Source organism: Chiloscyllium plagiosum, chromosome 2, assembly GCF_004010195.1.
Source record: "Chiloscyllium plagiosum isolate BGI_BamShark_2017 chromosome 2, ASM401019v2, whole genome shotgun sequence".
NCBI classification, from domain to species: domain Eukaryota; kingdom Metazoa; phylum Chordata; class Chondrichthyes; order Orectolobiformes; family Hemiscylliidae; genus Chiloscyllium; species Chiloscyllium plagiosum.
This window is the reverse complement of record NC_057711.1, coordinates 44,257,583-44,272,456: the sequence shown is the minus strand read 5'-3', so window position 1 is coordinate 44,272,456 and position 14,874 is coordinate 44,257,583. Positions and strand designations below refer to the sequence as shown.

At 45.9% G+C, this 14,874-nt stretch overlaps 1 protein-coding gene across 1 annotated transcript in view; it reads right to left on the bottom strand.

Annotated features, from left to right (window-relative positions):
- Nucleotides 1–14,300, bottom strand: part of LOC122556230 (collagen alpha-1(V) chain-like) — a 25,000-nt gene extending 10,700 nt beyond the window's left edge. The window contains exons 1-3 of the mRNA XM_043702823.1: nucleotides 14,277–14,300; nucleotides 13,891–14,195; nucleotides 12,485–12,647 (exon numbers count right to left, since the gene is read on the bottom strand). Coding sequence (XP_043558758.1) covers nucleotides 12,485–12,647; nucleotides 13,891–14,195; nucleotides 14,277–14,300 — 492 coding nt within the window. The remainder of the gene's footprint in view (nucleotides 1–12,484; nucleotides 12,648–13,890; nucleotides 14,196–14,276) is intronic.
- Between the last annotated feature and the right edge of the window lie 574 nt (nucleotides 14,301–14,874).

The window sequence follows — 14,874 nt, the reverse complement described above, 5'->3', positions numbered from 1 at the left end:
TGTGGGACTGTACCCCAGTGAGAGTCAGTGTATGTGGGACTGTACCCCAGTGAGCGTCAGTCTATGTGGGACTGGACCCCAGTGAGGGTCAGTGTGTGAGGGACTGTAACCCAGTGAGAGTCAGTGTGTGAGGGACTGTAACCCAGTGAGAGTCAGTGTGTGAGGGACTGTAACCCAGTGAGAGTCAGTGTGTGAGGGACTGTAACCCAGTGAGAGTCAGTGTGTGAGGGACTGTAACCCAGTGAGAGTCAGTGTGTGAGGGACTGTAACCCAGTGAGAGTCAGTGTATGTGGGAGCTGTACCCCAGTGAGAGTCAGTGTATGTGGGACTGTACCCCAGTGAGCGTCAGTCTATGTGGGACTGGACCCCAGTGAGGGTCAGTGTGTGAGGGACTGTAACCCAGTGAGAGTCAGTGTGTGAGGGACTGTAACCCAGTGAGAGTCAGTGTGTGTGGGAGCTGTACCCCAGTGAGGATCTGTGTGTGTGGGAGCTGTACCCCAGTGAGGATCTGTGTGTGCGGGAGCTGTACCCTAGTGAGAGTGTGTGTCGGAGCTATACCCCATTGAGAGACAGTGTGTGTGTGGAAGCTGTACCCCAGTGAGAGTCAGTGTGAGTGGGAGCTGTACCCCAGTGAGAGTCAGTGTGTGTGGGAGCCATACCCCAGTGAGAGTCAGTGTGAGTGGGAGCCGTAACCCAGTGAGAGTCAGTGTGTGTGGGAGTGTTTCTGTGTGTGTTTGTCAAGCATTATTAGATTTCCAAGTAGTCACTGTGATTCCTGGTTCATTATATAAGTTTTTGTCTGGACTTTCAAAGGTTGACAATATCTCAATGGAATATTCGTGAAAGTTCAATGCTGTGTGGTCATTGCTGAGGGAGTCAATTATCAATCAAATCACAACCATTTCATAATGAGACACACAATGTGTGACATCTGATAGCACTTGTATCTGTTTATCCAAGTTACACAGACAGTGAGGTCTGATATCTGAAGTTTCCTTGCAACACAAACTATTTCCGAGGCTGTAACTTCACAGACATAGACACATTCTCTGGTTCCGTGTTGACTGACGTACCCCATGAAACAGAGACACTGACCAGCAGTAAGACAGGAACCTGTATATTGCAATGTCTCATGTTGCAATGTCATCTTCAAGAATCTAGTGTCTTTAACACAACAGTATCTTTGTCCCTTAGTTAAGGTTCTTTCAAGCGATGTTTTGATAGTTCATTCTGTCTCAACATGACTGACACAATTCTCTGCCCGAGCAGCATACAATCGTGACCTTTCCTGGGAAAACAGAGAGCTGTGTGCTTACCACAGGAATTCACAATTGAAGACTGTTCCAGTCATCCCAGACCTCAGTACTGGTGTTTGGATCATCTTAAAGACGTGCACATTCTGATCATTGAGTTTTTTGCTTCGGAATCTCCACTCATTCCTGAGCCAGCAACTGTGTTTGATATCTTGGCTGAGTGGGGAGCAGCCTCACCTCTGAAGCAGAAGGGCTTGGATCCAAACCGCACTGCACAGCTCATGGTCCTGAGCTGATGCTGGGTCTGATGCTGAGGCATTCTCGCGGAGAGACGGTAAAACTCGGTCCCTTCAGGACACAACTGCTGTTCCTGCTGCAGAATTGGGCTCTCCCCAGTGGCCTGGCCAAGAGCCCACTCCTATAGTCCCTAACATCACTAAAATCCTTCTGCTTCTCAACCCCAGCTCTGCAGATTGGTAGTACAGTCTTCCCACTGAGTAAGTCTCACTATACTTGGAAAAAAAAACATTGTGTTTGCAGAAGATGCATGTGTTTGTAAAATATAAAAATATCCTGACTCAGTCTTTGGAGGTTTCCAGAACTGACAGTGCACAGACAGATTTGCATTCCCAGACTGCCTTCCACAATCAATAGGTATCTCAAACCACTGCAGAAGCAGTCAAGTCTGTTTTTGAAGTGTCGTCACTACTATACGAATGCATACGAATGTTACCTGGCACACAGTAAGATCCAAAAAAAATGAGTAGTATGGTCATGGTCTAATAATCTGTTTTTGTGGTGTTTGTTGAGAAATCAATATTGATTAGTAGGCCTGAAAAATCTCCTCTTCCATTCATTGAATTAATGACTCTGGGATTATTTACCACAACGTCAGAGCTGGTGGAATTTCAGTTTAATGTTGATTCTGAAAATTAGCATATCGATTCTGAGCCACAAGTTGTGTGAGCAATTTCTATTCTCTCAAGTTCAGAACAATACTACAGACTAACACTACAGTTCCAAAGGACAGGGTCAGTACTGACGGAATGCCACAATGTCAAAAGGACAGTGCTGCACTGTCGGAGTGCTGCGGGAGAGCGATACTATTACAGGGTTAGTGCTGAGAGAGTGTTGCACTGTCAGTGCGTCAGTACAGCAGGAGAACCGCACTATTGGAGAATCAGTGATAAAGGAAGTTTGCACTGTGGAGGGTCAGTACGAAGGGAGCACCACACTGTCGGAGGGTCAGCGCTGAGGGAGCACCGCACTGTCGGAGGGTCAGCGCTGAGGGAGTGCTGAACTCTCAGTGATTCTGCATTACAAGTGTGATGTGAAGTAAGGGTCAGTCTTCCATGACTGAAACCTCCTGTGGCAGTGTGTTGGAAAAGACTTGTGTGTTAATCGCTGGTACTGATGACTAATATTTCTCCATTAACCAAACTGAATAACTGGATAAACCATTTATCATTATTTCATTACTGCTGGTGGGATCCTACTGTGCATAAAAGGCTGCTCTGTTTCCAAAATTACAACAAATGACTACTTTTCAAAAAATGGATTTCTGGTTGTTGAGTATTTTGGAGCTTCCTTAGTTATTCTGGCGTTATGTAAATACAAGGCTGTCTTTCTATGCCAAGCCGATGTTGAACAAAGCTTCCAGCACAGGAACGACAGCCAAATTAAACCATTTTCAAAAATGCTTTCGCTGCATGTGGGCCCGACTGAGAGACAACGAATATCACCCAGTCTGGTTGCTGCCATTTCCTATCAAGCCCTCCATTTACAGCTGGAGTCACATGTTGCATTCACTGTTGGTTCCTTTTGTTGATGAGGACAGCAATCTGCATTGAGACGAAGCTAACAGTTCACTCTGCTGGGCTCTGCTTCGAACCATCTCTGATTTCTGGACCCATTCATAGGAACATAGGAATCGGGGAGGCCATTCAATCCCTTTGGCCTATCCTGCCATTCAATGAAACCATGGCTGATCTTTGGCCTCACTCCACATTCCTGCCTTTGGCCCATATCCTTTCATACCTTTGCTCACCAATACTTTATCTACCTTGGATTTACAATTAACAACTGATCCAGCACCAACTGCTTTTGGGGAAGAGAATTGCAAACCACTTTGTGCGCAGAAGTGCTTCCTATCATCTCTCCTGAACAGTGTGGCCCTGATTCTTAGACTATGTCCCCTAGTTCTAGAATCCTCAACTGGTAGGATTTCTGAAAGCTGACTAAAGCTGACTGGATTTGGGATCTTGCTGTGCTGTATACCCCCCTCCAGTCTGGAACTGGATCTTTTACAGAAACATGAATAGGATTAAGATACTCAGATGGGCCACAATGTCACTAGCGTGACGTGTGGGATATTTGTAATCTACAGAATTGCCAGTAGGAGTATGGACTGGCCCAGTAAATACCCCTTCCCTGGACTGTTTCTGGCAGAAATCCTGATCATTTTCAGCAATGAGAAAGGATTAAATGTGCTTCCCAGCTGCAGCTTTTCCTAAAGCTTCTCACTGTTCTTGAGTCCAGGCACAAGCCTGCTTCTCATTAGCTGCTCACTGCACAGTCCATAATGATGAAATACAGAGGGACTTGCTCCAATTGCCCATATAATGATCAAGAAATTTTCAAGAGCAAATTCTTTTAATAAATGTAAAAGAAAGATCATTGCCACAATCAATTCTGAAACAAATTAAAGATAATGGCTGTTCCTCAGCAGGTAGCACTCACCTTTGAGAAGGAAGCTTAGGGGTAAAGGATCCACTCCAAAGGCTCTCACCCAACTGCAACACTGAAAACAACACTGTCCACTCAGAGGGCTGTACTGAGAAGGCACTGCACCGTCGGAGGTTCAGTACAGAGGGAGAAGAGGGAGTGGGCACTGTCGGAGGGGCAGTGCTGAGGGAGTGGGCACTGTTGGAGGGTCAGTGCTGAAGGAGTGCTGTACTGTAAGAGGGTCAATGTTGAGGGAGTGCTGCACTGTAAGAAGGTCATTGTTGAGGGAGTGCTGCACTGTCGGAGGGTCAGTGTTGAGGGAGTGCCGCACTGTCGGAGGGTCAGTGCTGAGGGAGTGCTGCACTGTCGGAGGGTCAGTGCTGAGGGAGCACCGCACTGTCGGAGGGTCAGACCTGAGGGAGGGACGCACCGTCGGAGGGTCAGTGCTGAGGGGGTGCTGCACTGTCGGAGGGTCAGTGCTGAGGGAGTGCCGCACTGTCGGAGGGTCAGTGCTGAGGGGGTGCTGCACTGTCGGAGGGTCAGTGCTGAGGGAGTGCTGCACTGTCGGAGGGTCAGTGCTGAGGGGGTGCTGCACTGTCGGAGAGTCAGTGAATTGCATTTGAGTGAGGTTAGTCCTTTCAGTGATTCTGTACAAACCCTCCTGGGATCACTTGATGCTAAACTTGGCAGAAACAGTTAACAATGGGATTTCTGCAGACTCTGTGACTCTCTGACATGTTCGGACAAGTCTCTAATCAGTGAAAACTACTCACAGAGAAACAAAGCTGCAATTTTTTCTGAACTTTGCAAGCTGAACATAACAAAAACTATATCAATGTGAGTGGTTCCTGTCTCTCTCCTTTTTTCTATCACATTTTCTGTCAGTCTCACTCTCACCCCATCTCTATCCTTCCCTCTCTCTCCAAACCACCTCCACCCCTGACCGCGCTCCATGTTTCACTCCCACTTTCCTCCTCTCATTCCTTTTCTTGAAACAACTGTTTTCATTGGGTTACTTCCTACTTATTTCACATATGAAACATGTCCTTTAAGGGCCTCTTAAAATTCCAGCTGGGCCTCAGTCCAACAATCAAAGTGGAGATTTTTGGCCAGCAACTGAGTCCATCTCCCCATGTTACTGAGCAAGCACAGGATGACTTAGTCATCAGGCACATTACATCAGAAAATATGAAGTATAACCTCTATCTCCCTTATGGCAGGCCACTCAACTGTCGGAGGGTCAGTGCTGAGGGAGCGCCGCACTGTCGGAGGGTCAGTGCTGAGGGAGTGCCGCACTGTTGGAGGGTCAGTGCTGAGGTATTGGGCATTGTCGGCGGGTCAGTGCTGAGGGAGTGCCGCACTGTCGGAGGGTCAGTGCTGAGGTATTGGGCATTGTCGGCGGGTCAGTGCTGAGGGAGTGCCGCACTGTTGGAGGGTCAGCGCTGAGGTATTGGGCATTGTCGGCGGGTCAGTGCTGAGGGAGCGCCGCACTGTCGGAGGGTCAGTGCTGAGGGAGTGCCGCACTGTTGGAGGGTCAGTGCTGAGGTATTGGGCATTGTCGGCGGGTCAGTGCTGAGGGAGTGCCGCACTGTTGGAGGGTCAGCGCTGAGGGAGAGCCGCACTGTCGGAGGGTCAGTGCTGAGGGAGTGCCGCACTGTCGGAGGGTCAGTGCTGAGGGGGTGCCGCACTGTCGGAGGGTCAGTGCTGAGGTAGTGCCGCACTGTCGGAGGGTCAGTCCTGAGGGAGTGCTGCACTGACGGAGGGTCAGTGCTGAGGGAGCACTGAACTATTGGAGGATCAATACTGACAGTGTGCCACAATGTTGGAGGTTCTTTGCACTAAATTGAAGAGTTGCAGGGAGCTCAGTTACTTCCAGTGTCCTTGACTTTAATTGGTCACTCAGTAACAATAATTGAAAACAGCTGATGTGGTGATTAACATGCTCTTGTATCTGGGATCTTGCTGTGTACCAAATGGCCGTCATGTTTTCCATGTTACAACAGTGATGACACTGCAGACATGTCTGCATTGGTTGGAAAGTACTTTGAGACATGCTAAGACTGTAGAAGGTGCGATGAGAATGCAAGCCAGCCTTTGTAGTATTGCGCAAAGTGAACAGCGCATTGCCATGTTGTCAGTCTGTCGACTGGGGCGAGCTGGTGGGAGATTGAGGGATCAAAATGTGACAGAAGGTATCCCCTGGGCAAAAGCTTCCTTCAAAGTATTTAGCGATCTCTTTATTTTCACTGGGCATTGTTTACATTGCTCCAGCATCTGACCACCATATGTTTCTCAGTGCATTCAGCAGCAAAAACAAATCTCCCTTCCTTCAAAACCCAAGCTTCAGCAGTGACTCTCAATCCAATCACCGGCATGAGTTCAGGAAGCTTCAGCTTGTCTTTTCCTCCTGCAAACAGTCACTCAACACCACCTTGACCTCACTGAGTCACAATCCTGCAAATCCCTCCCTAAGGGCATTGTGGGTCCACCTATTGCTAATGGCCTACAGCTCACCCCCACCTTCTCAAGGTACAATGAGCTGGCCTCAGGTGATAGCCCTCACAGCCATGACTCACACAATTCCAGGTTCAAACATTGCCCACCTTGGGTTGAGGATGAAAATCAGGGATATGTTATTAAACTGCAGTCTAAACTGTCTTTCAAAAAATGTGTTCACGGGAGCCGGACCCAGCATTTACTGTCCATATCTAATTGGCCCTGGAGAAGGTGATGGGGAGCTGCCTTCTTGAACTGCTGCAGTGTTCAGGTGAAGTAACTGTTGAGAGGCCAGTATCTCATCACCAATCACCCTTTACTTACAGATGCATAGCACTTGACAACAGCACTGCCTCTCTCTGAGTCAGGCATGTAGGGGCTCAATATCCCTGGCATTCATCTTTTATGTCAGCCAGGGCTCTCTGATTGGACCAGGTTTACAGCCCAATCAGGGAACTCATATTCTCTGAGGTCCACCTGGCTGACCTTGTTACAATCATGACATCAAGGTGTAGGGGTGAGTTTAGCAACTAAAGCAAGCCTTCTAGCAGCACGCCCTGTTCAAAAACAAACATTGACAGCCCACCTTGATAAAAGAAATGAAACAACAAGATCCAACATAGATTCACACAATAATCAAGACATCCCATCCACTGATCTATCCTGGTGTTTCTCTCTTCTGAGCCCATCTTCATTTCACCTTATTTTCATGTCCTTCCATTCCTTTCTCCTTCATGCACTTATCCAGACTCCTCTCAAATACATCAACACAATTTGCCATTCAATAAAATCATTGCTGGCTAGATTACTTCATATTTCCCAATACCTCCAATAATATTTCTTCCTCTTGTTTATCCCAGATCTATCTGCCCCATCCTTAAAAATATTCAAAGACACAGCTTCCACCACCTTTTCATGAGGAGAGCTCCAAAGAATCACATCTCTCTGAAAGAAGACGTTTTATCCCCCCTCTCTGTTTTAAATGGGTGAGCAGTGATTTTTAAACAGTGACCCCTTGTTCTGGATTCTCCCACAAAAGGTAACATCCTCTCCACATGCACCCTATCAAGACCCCTCAGAATCTTATATGTTTCAATCGAGTCACGTTTTATCTTTCTAAACTCCAGTAGATGCAAGTCTAGCCTGTCCATCCTTTCAACATAAGACAATCCACCCAATCCATGTATGAAACAAAAACAGAAATTGCTGGAAAAGGTCAGCAGGTTTGGCAGCATCTGTGGAGAGAAATCATTGTTAACATTTCAGGTCAAGTGATCCTTTCTCAGAACACATTCGGATTTCTCTCCATAGATGCTTCCAGACCTGCTGAGCTTTTCTAGCTATTTCTGTTTTCAGTTCTCATTTACAGCATCTGCAATTCTTTGGGTTTTTAATCCAGGTGTAAGTCTGGTAAACCTTTTCTTAACTGCTTCAAATGCATTACCGTCTTTCCCATAAGTATGGTCACCAGAACTTTAGACAGTACTCCACATGTGGTGTCACCAGTGCCCTGTATAATTACAGCTTAACCTCCCGACTTCTGAATTCAATCCTCCTCACAAAAAATAACACTCTGTGAGCTTTCCTCATGACTTGTTGTATCTGCATTAACTTTCTGTAATTTTGCGCAATGACACCCACATCCCTCTGCAATCTCTCATCATTTAGATAATGTGCTGCTTTTTCATTCCTCCTGTCACAATAGACAATTTCACTTTCTCCCACATTATAACCCATTTGCCAGATCTGTGCCCATTCACTTAGCTGACCTATATATTTCTGCAGCCTCCTTATGTCCTCTGCATCACTGATCCTCCTGCATATCTTTGAATCATTAGCAAATTTGGCAACCAGACCTTCAATCCCTTCATCCAAATCATTTCCATAAATTGTAAACAGTTGAGGCCCCAGCATTGACCACTGCAATACATCACCCATGACATATTGCCAGCCTGGAAAGGAACACATTTATGCCTGCTGTCTGTTTCCTGTTAGCAAGCCAATCCTTTCCATTCCAATGTGTTACTCTCTACACCATGAGCTTTTATTTTCTGCAATAACCCTTCATGTTATTGTTCAATAACAACTGAAGGGACATTTAAAAAGTCATAAAGAAACAAACCAGCACAGGTTCAGGCTGTGAAGAGCTAAAGATTATCAAAGTGTTACAGAAAGGACAGAAAATAAACACAGAAGAGAACAGCAGCAATTAGTAATAATGGCAAAAAAATCAAACTTTAAGGCTCTCTTGTTTGAATGTACGCAGCATTTATAACAAGGTAGCTGATTTGACAGCACAAATAGAAATAAATGAATATGACTTAATAGCTGTTATGGAGATGTGGTGACAGGGTGGCCAGGACTGGGAACTCAATACTGAAAGGTATTTGGCAGTCTGGAAAACTAGACAAAAATGAGAGGTGTGGTAGCCTTGTTAATAAAAGATGGTATCATTGCTGGGGTGAATTGTGATCTCGGTGCAATGGAATGTGATGGGCAAACAGTTTGAGTAGAAATGAAAAGGCGCAAGGAAACAAGGTCACACGTCAGAGCCAACTCAAGGCACATTAAGAGCTGACTCACTGTGGGTTAAAATATAAATCAGGACATTATGGAGAGCATGTGAGAAGAGGTCTACGGCTGTCATTGGTGACTTTAATCTACATATTGACTGGACAAATCAGAAAGACAAGGGCAATGGGGAAAAACAAATTTGTTCCCCAGTGGAGGGCTCTCTACGCAGGAGTCCTCGCCCTTTCTCTCGGGGATCTGGGGTGGAGGGTGCTGCACGCAGCAGTCCCCTGCAACCGCAGGTTGCGGTGGTTCATGGACTCCCAGCCCAACTGCTTGTTCTGTGGCGCTGTGGAGTCCGTGGACCACGTGTATATTGGGTGTGGGCGTTTGCACTCCCTTTTTGATTTTTCTACACGGTGTCCACCAACACCCTGGAGATGTTCAGGGAGAGGTGGGCGCCGCAGGGAGTGGAGTGCATCATTTCTCCCTCCAACTCTATTTTGATTTAGTCCCTACCCTCCCCTTCACTGTTTTGATCACACAGCACTGCCCTTTGATGTGAAGGGCAGTGTTTGTCACTGGCCACCCGGGTGTTTTCCTATCTTCCTGGTGGTGGAATTTGAATAAAGATTCGTGCACTTTGTGTCTTTCACTGTGTCTCACACCTGCACACACACACCATGGGTGCTGGGGAAAAAATAAGCACTACCGCACTTAGGTGGTAGTGTGGGGGTTAATTTAAAAAAAAGAAAAAAAAAGAAATTTGTTGAGGGAATCAGCGATTGTTCCTTAGAGCAGTACATGGCACAACCGAGCTGGCAACAGGCTATTTGAAATTTTGCCATGTGTATTGACATAACATTAATAAGAGATCTCACAATTAAGGATCTTCTGGGGCTGTTGTGAACACAACATGGTAGAATTTCAGATTGAGAGACAGCAACTGCAATTTCAAAATATTTGATTCTATTTCTTCAATAAACTTAATGGCCCAGCCTTGATAGTCTTTTGTGGTAAAGAATTCTACAGATTGACCAGTCTGGGAGAAGAAAGTTTTCCTCACCTCTCTCCTAAATGTGTGACCCCTTACTTGGAGATTATGCCCTCTGATCCTTGACTTTTCAAGAAGGAGAAACAACCTCCCCATATCAACCATGCTAAAACCCCTGAAGGATCTTCAATGTTTAAATAAGGTCTCATTCTTCTAAACTCCAACGAGTACTGTCCCAACCCATTCAATCATAAGACAGTCACTCCATACCAGGGTCAGCTGAGTGAACCTTTTCTGGACTACCTCCAATCTGACCTTGGATAAGGAGCCCAAACTGTTCACAGTATTCCAACTCTGGACTGATTAATTCCTTGTATAGTCTTAGCAAAAGCTCCCTACTGTTGCACTAGAGTGCAATCACCCTATCCATGCCTCTCATGATCTTATACACCTCTATAAAGTCTCCTACACTTTAAAGAAAAAAGTCCCAGCTTGTCCAAACTGTCGCTATAGCTCAGACCATTAAGTTCAGGCACCATCCTTGTAAATTTCTTCCGCACTCTTTCCAGTTTAATAACATCCTTCCTATAACAAGGTGACCAAAACTGAACACAACATTCCAAGTGCGGCCTCACCAACGTCCTGTACAACTGCAACATAACTTCCCAACTTCTATACTCACTGCCCTGACTGATGAAGGCCAGTGTACCAAAAGCCTTCTTCACTGCCCTGTCTACCTGGGACTCTGCTTTCAGAGAAATATGCACCTGAACTCCAAGGTTCCTCTGTTCCACTAAACTCCTTAAAGTCCTATCGTTCACCATGAAACTCCTGCCTTGACGACTTTCCAAAATGCAAGACCTTACGCTTATCTGTATTAAACTCCATTTGCCATCTCTTGGCCCACTTCCTCAGCTATCAAGGTCCTGCTGCAATGTCTGATAACCTTCCTCATGGTCCATGATACCACATATTTTAGTGTCATCTGCAAACTTACCAATCATGCCTTTTACATTCTCATCCAAATCATTGATACAGATAACAACAGCAATGGGCTCAACACCGACCCCTGAGGCACTCCACTAGTCACAGGCCTCCGGTCCAACAAGCTTCCTTCCACCATTACCCTCTGCTTCCTACCATCAGGCCAATTTTGTATTCAATTTGCCAGCTCCCCCTGGATTCCATGTGATCTAACCTTCCAGAGCAGCCTACCATGTGGAACCTTATCAAAGGCCTTACTGAAATCCATACAGACTATGTCTACCACCGTGCCTTCACCAACCGTTATGGTCACTTCATCAAAGAAATCTAACACATTTGTGAGGCATGATCTCCCATTCACAAAGCCGTGCTGACTACTCCTGATCAAACCCTGTCTTTCCAAATGCATGGATATCTTATCCCTCAGAATCTTCTCAAGTAACTTACCTACCACAGATGTTAAGCTTACAGGTTTATAGTTTCCAGATTTCTCTTTGCAGCCCTTCTTGCAAAAATATTAGCCAGGGCCACCACTATTTTGCAGGGTTCTTGAATATATCTGGTCAGAACCGGGAAATTTATCCACCTTCATACATTTTAAAACATCCAACATGTCCTCAGCTGTGATATGGACTTTCCCCAAGATATCACCACTGACTTCCCCACGTTCCCAAGTCTTCATGTCTTTCTCCATGGTAAACACAGAGCAGAAATATTCATTGAGGACTTTGCCCATCTCCCGCAGTTCTACACAGACATGTCCACTTCGGTCCTTGGGGGGCACTTTTCTCTGTCTAGCCATTCTTTTTCCTTTAATATACTTAAAGAATCTCTTTGGATTCACCTTAACCGTCTAACCCAAGGCTATCTCGTGCCCTCTTTGCCCTCCTGATTTCCTTCTTCAGTAAACCCCTGTATTCCCTGTATACCTCCAGGGATTCCTTTGATCCCAGTTACCTGGACTTGAAACTTGCCTCCTGCATTTTTCTGGTCAAAGCCTCATTATCTCTTGTCATCCAGGAATCCCTATTCCTGCCAACCTTGCCCTTCACCCTCACAGGAGCATATAGACCTTGAACTCTAACTATTTTGCTTTTGAAGGCCTCCCATGCGCCAGAGGTCACTTTGCCTGCAAACAAACTACTCTATCCAACCTCTACAAGCTCCTGTCTAATTCCATCAAAATTCACCTTGCTCCAATTTAGAAATTGAACCTGTGGAACAGTTTTGCCCCTTTTCATAACTATTTTAAAACTAATCAAACTACGGTCACTGGTCCCAAAGTGCTCCCCCACTGACAGTTCCGTCACCTGTCCTGCCCTGTTTCCCAAGAGTAGGTCAGGTTTTGCCCCTTCCCAAATAGGACCCTCTATATACTGCATTGAAATGACTTGGGTCTTGGGGTTAGCACATGTAAGAGAGTACAACACCTTCAGGATCACCACTGGGAATGATTGCAAGTGATTTGGGGAACAAAGGGGAATCATTCGAGTCTTTGAAATATGAGTATGAAAGCACTAACCTCAAAGACATCTTCGTCCAGAATCCGTGTTCCAAACACAATGATACCGTTTGTATCAATCTCGGGCTGTTTGCTCCTGTTTAGTGATTTCTGGAACTTCTTTTTGCAATCCAGGATCATGGTGACTGTCTTCTTGTGCACACTGATTGCTACCCGATGCCATCTGCCAGAGAACAGAGATACAGAACATGAGAGAGAAGAAAAGGAGGGGAGCAAGTGATACAGAGAAAGAGAATGACAGATAGAGAGCATGAGTTAGAAGGAGATTGTGCAAGACAAAGAAAAACTGAGAGCACAAGAGGGAAAGAAAATGAGTGGGGGTGACAGAGGGAAAATAAGACACAGAGAAAGAGAACAAGAGGAGAGCGAAAGAGCGATTACATTTCCAGCTAAGCACATCCAGCAGTGCCGAAGAATCTATTGATGATCTAGCTGTCCAGATGGTCTACAAACCAGGTTAGCTGCACTGAGGAGCTCCCCAGTTGAGGCTAAAGGCTGCAGGCTAGGGGATAAGTATTTCTTCACCTCTGTACCAAGCAGCAACTCAGACTCAAGTTAATTTGTCACATCTGGTCAAGGAGGGAGGCAGACATCAAGGACTGGGAGACATGGATTGGGCCTGAAAGCAATTTATATAATTGATGCAAATTAACGTTAAAACAAGGCTGAAAATCAGCAAAACTTTATGAAAGTACTTTTTATGACCGCGATTCCCCTCGAGATGCCCCGAGACCAAGCTGATTCTTTGCTAAATTTACAGACAACACAAACGTCAATGAAAAAGCAAGCCCCTATCTCAAGGGGGTTGGGAGTCTTACTCCAACTGTGCAAAATGATAGTGCAACCATATCTGGAGTATAGAGAGCAATTTTGTTTGAGGAAAGATTTTATTTCTTTGGAGGCAGTTCAGAAAAGGTAAGAGGATGATTCCTGGTATACAGAAAGTGTCTTGTGAGCAATGGTTGAACAGGTTGGGACTCTACTCACTCGAATTGAGAAGAATGAGAGGTGAGCTCATTGGAACATCCAAGATTCTTAAGGGGCTTGACAGGGTCAATGCTGAGGGGATGTTTCCCCTCAGGGGAGAGTCTCAGGCCAGAGGGCACAGTCTCTGAATAAAGCAGCGCCAATTTCTAACTGAGATGAGGAGAAATATGTTCACTCAGAGGGTTGTGAGTCTTTGCCACAGAGAGCTGCAGAGGCAGAATCCTCGTGTATATATAAGGCTGAGAAAGTTGGATTCTTGATCAGTCAGGGAATCACGGTTCCAGGGAAAATGTAAGGAATATCGGACCAGTCATGATCCAATTAAATGGCAGATGAGCTCAAGGGGCCCAACAGCCTATTCCTGTTCCCATTCTTTATGGTTTTATAGTATAGAGCCCAGGAGTGGGTGGCATACATACTTCCCATCAATCAGGTTGACTCCATTAAAAACTGGATATTCCTCTGGGCTTGGCTTCCCTGTCTGGTCTTCATAGAGGAAAATGGGGCTGCGAGCCAGTTCCACTCCTAACTGTTGGATGCCCTGCTCATTGTAGAGAGATAGGAGAAAGGCTGCCTTTCCTTTCCTTGCACGAACTGTCAATAAGATGGAGAAATCCTCAGGAAATGTTGAATCTGAAAAATAACCAAATGTCACAGTCATGATGATGGTCAGCTGATTCACAAACAAATTCAAGATATGACTTAAAATCATCTCAGTACTGTTCTAGAAACAGGAAGAAAAACAGAATTAAAGTTTTGAGTCCAGTGGCCCTTTATCAGAACATGAACGTAGTTTTTGACCCACTGGCGGATCTGCAGCTGTTTCCATTTTGGTTCAGATTTCCAGCACCTGCAGTTCTTTGTTTGGTTTTAGAAACAGGTCTAATTGATGGGGACAGTATAGAAGGAGCTTTACTCTGCACCGAAGCTCATGCTGTCCCCAGTACATGCTATCCCTGCCCTGGCAGTGTTTGATGGGGACAGTGCAGGGGGAGTTCACTCTGGTGGGATCTTTGATCCTGATGTGATCTCTATGATCAGTGGGACCTGCATCAGTCTGTGGAACTCCCAGGGTCCAGGTTCACCAGGGACAACATCCTTCCCATTATTTTGCACTCTTCACTCTGCGTAAACCCATGGGTATCTGATACAGTGCTGCCTGCACCCTCCCACACACTGCACACCAACACTTGTGGCAAACAGGACAGGCACACAACAATGGGAACGTTCTCATACACTCGGACCTGCCCACCTCCAGTTCATGCATGTACCTCCTCAAGCAATCAAACCACAATCAATTTGGGTACACACTGCACAAAGGGACAGTCCCCCAGCTCCTCCAGTCCCTACACCCTCTCCCCATCTCTGTCACCTCCTCCAGCCCCTACACCCTCATCCCATCT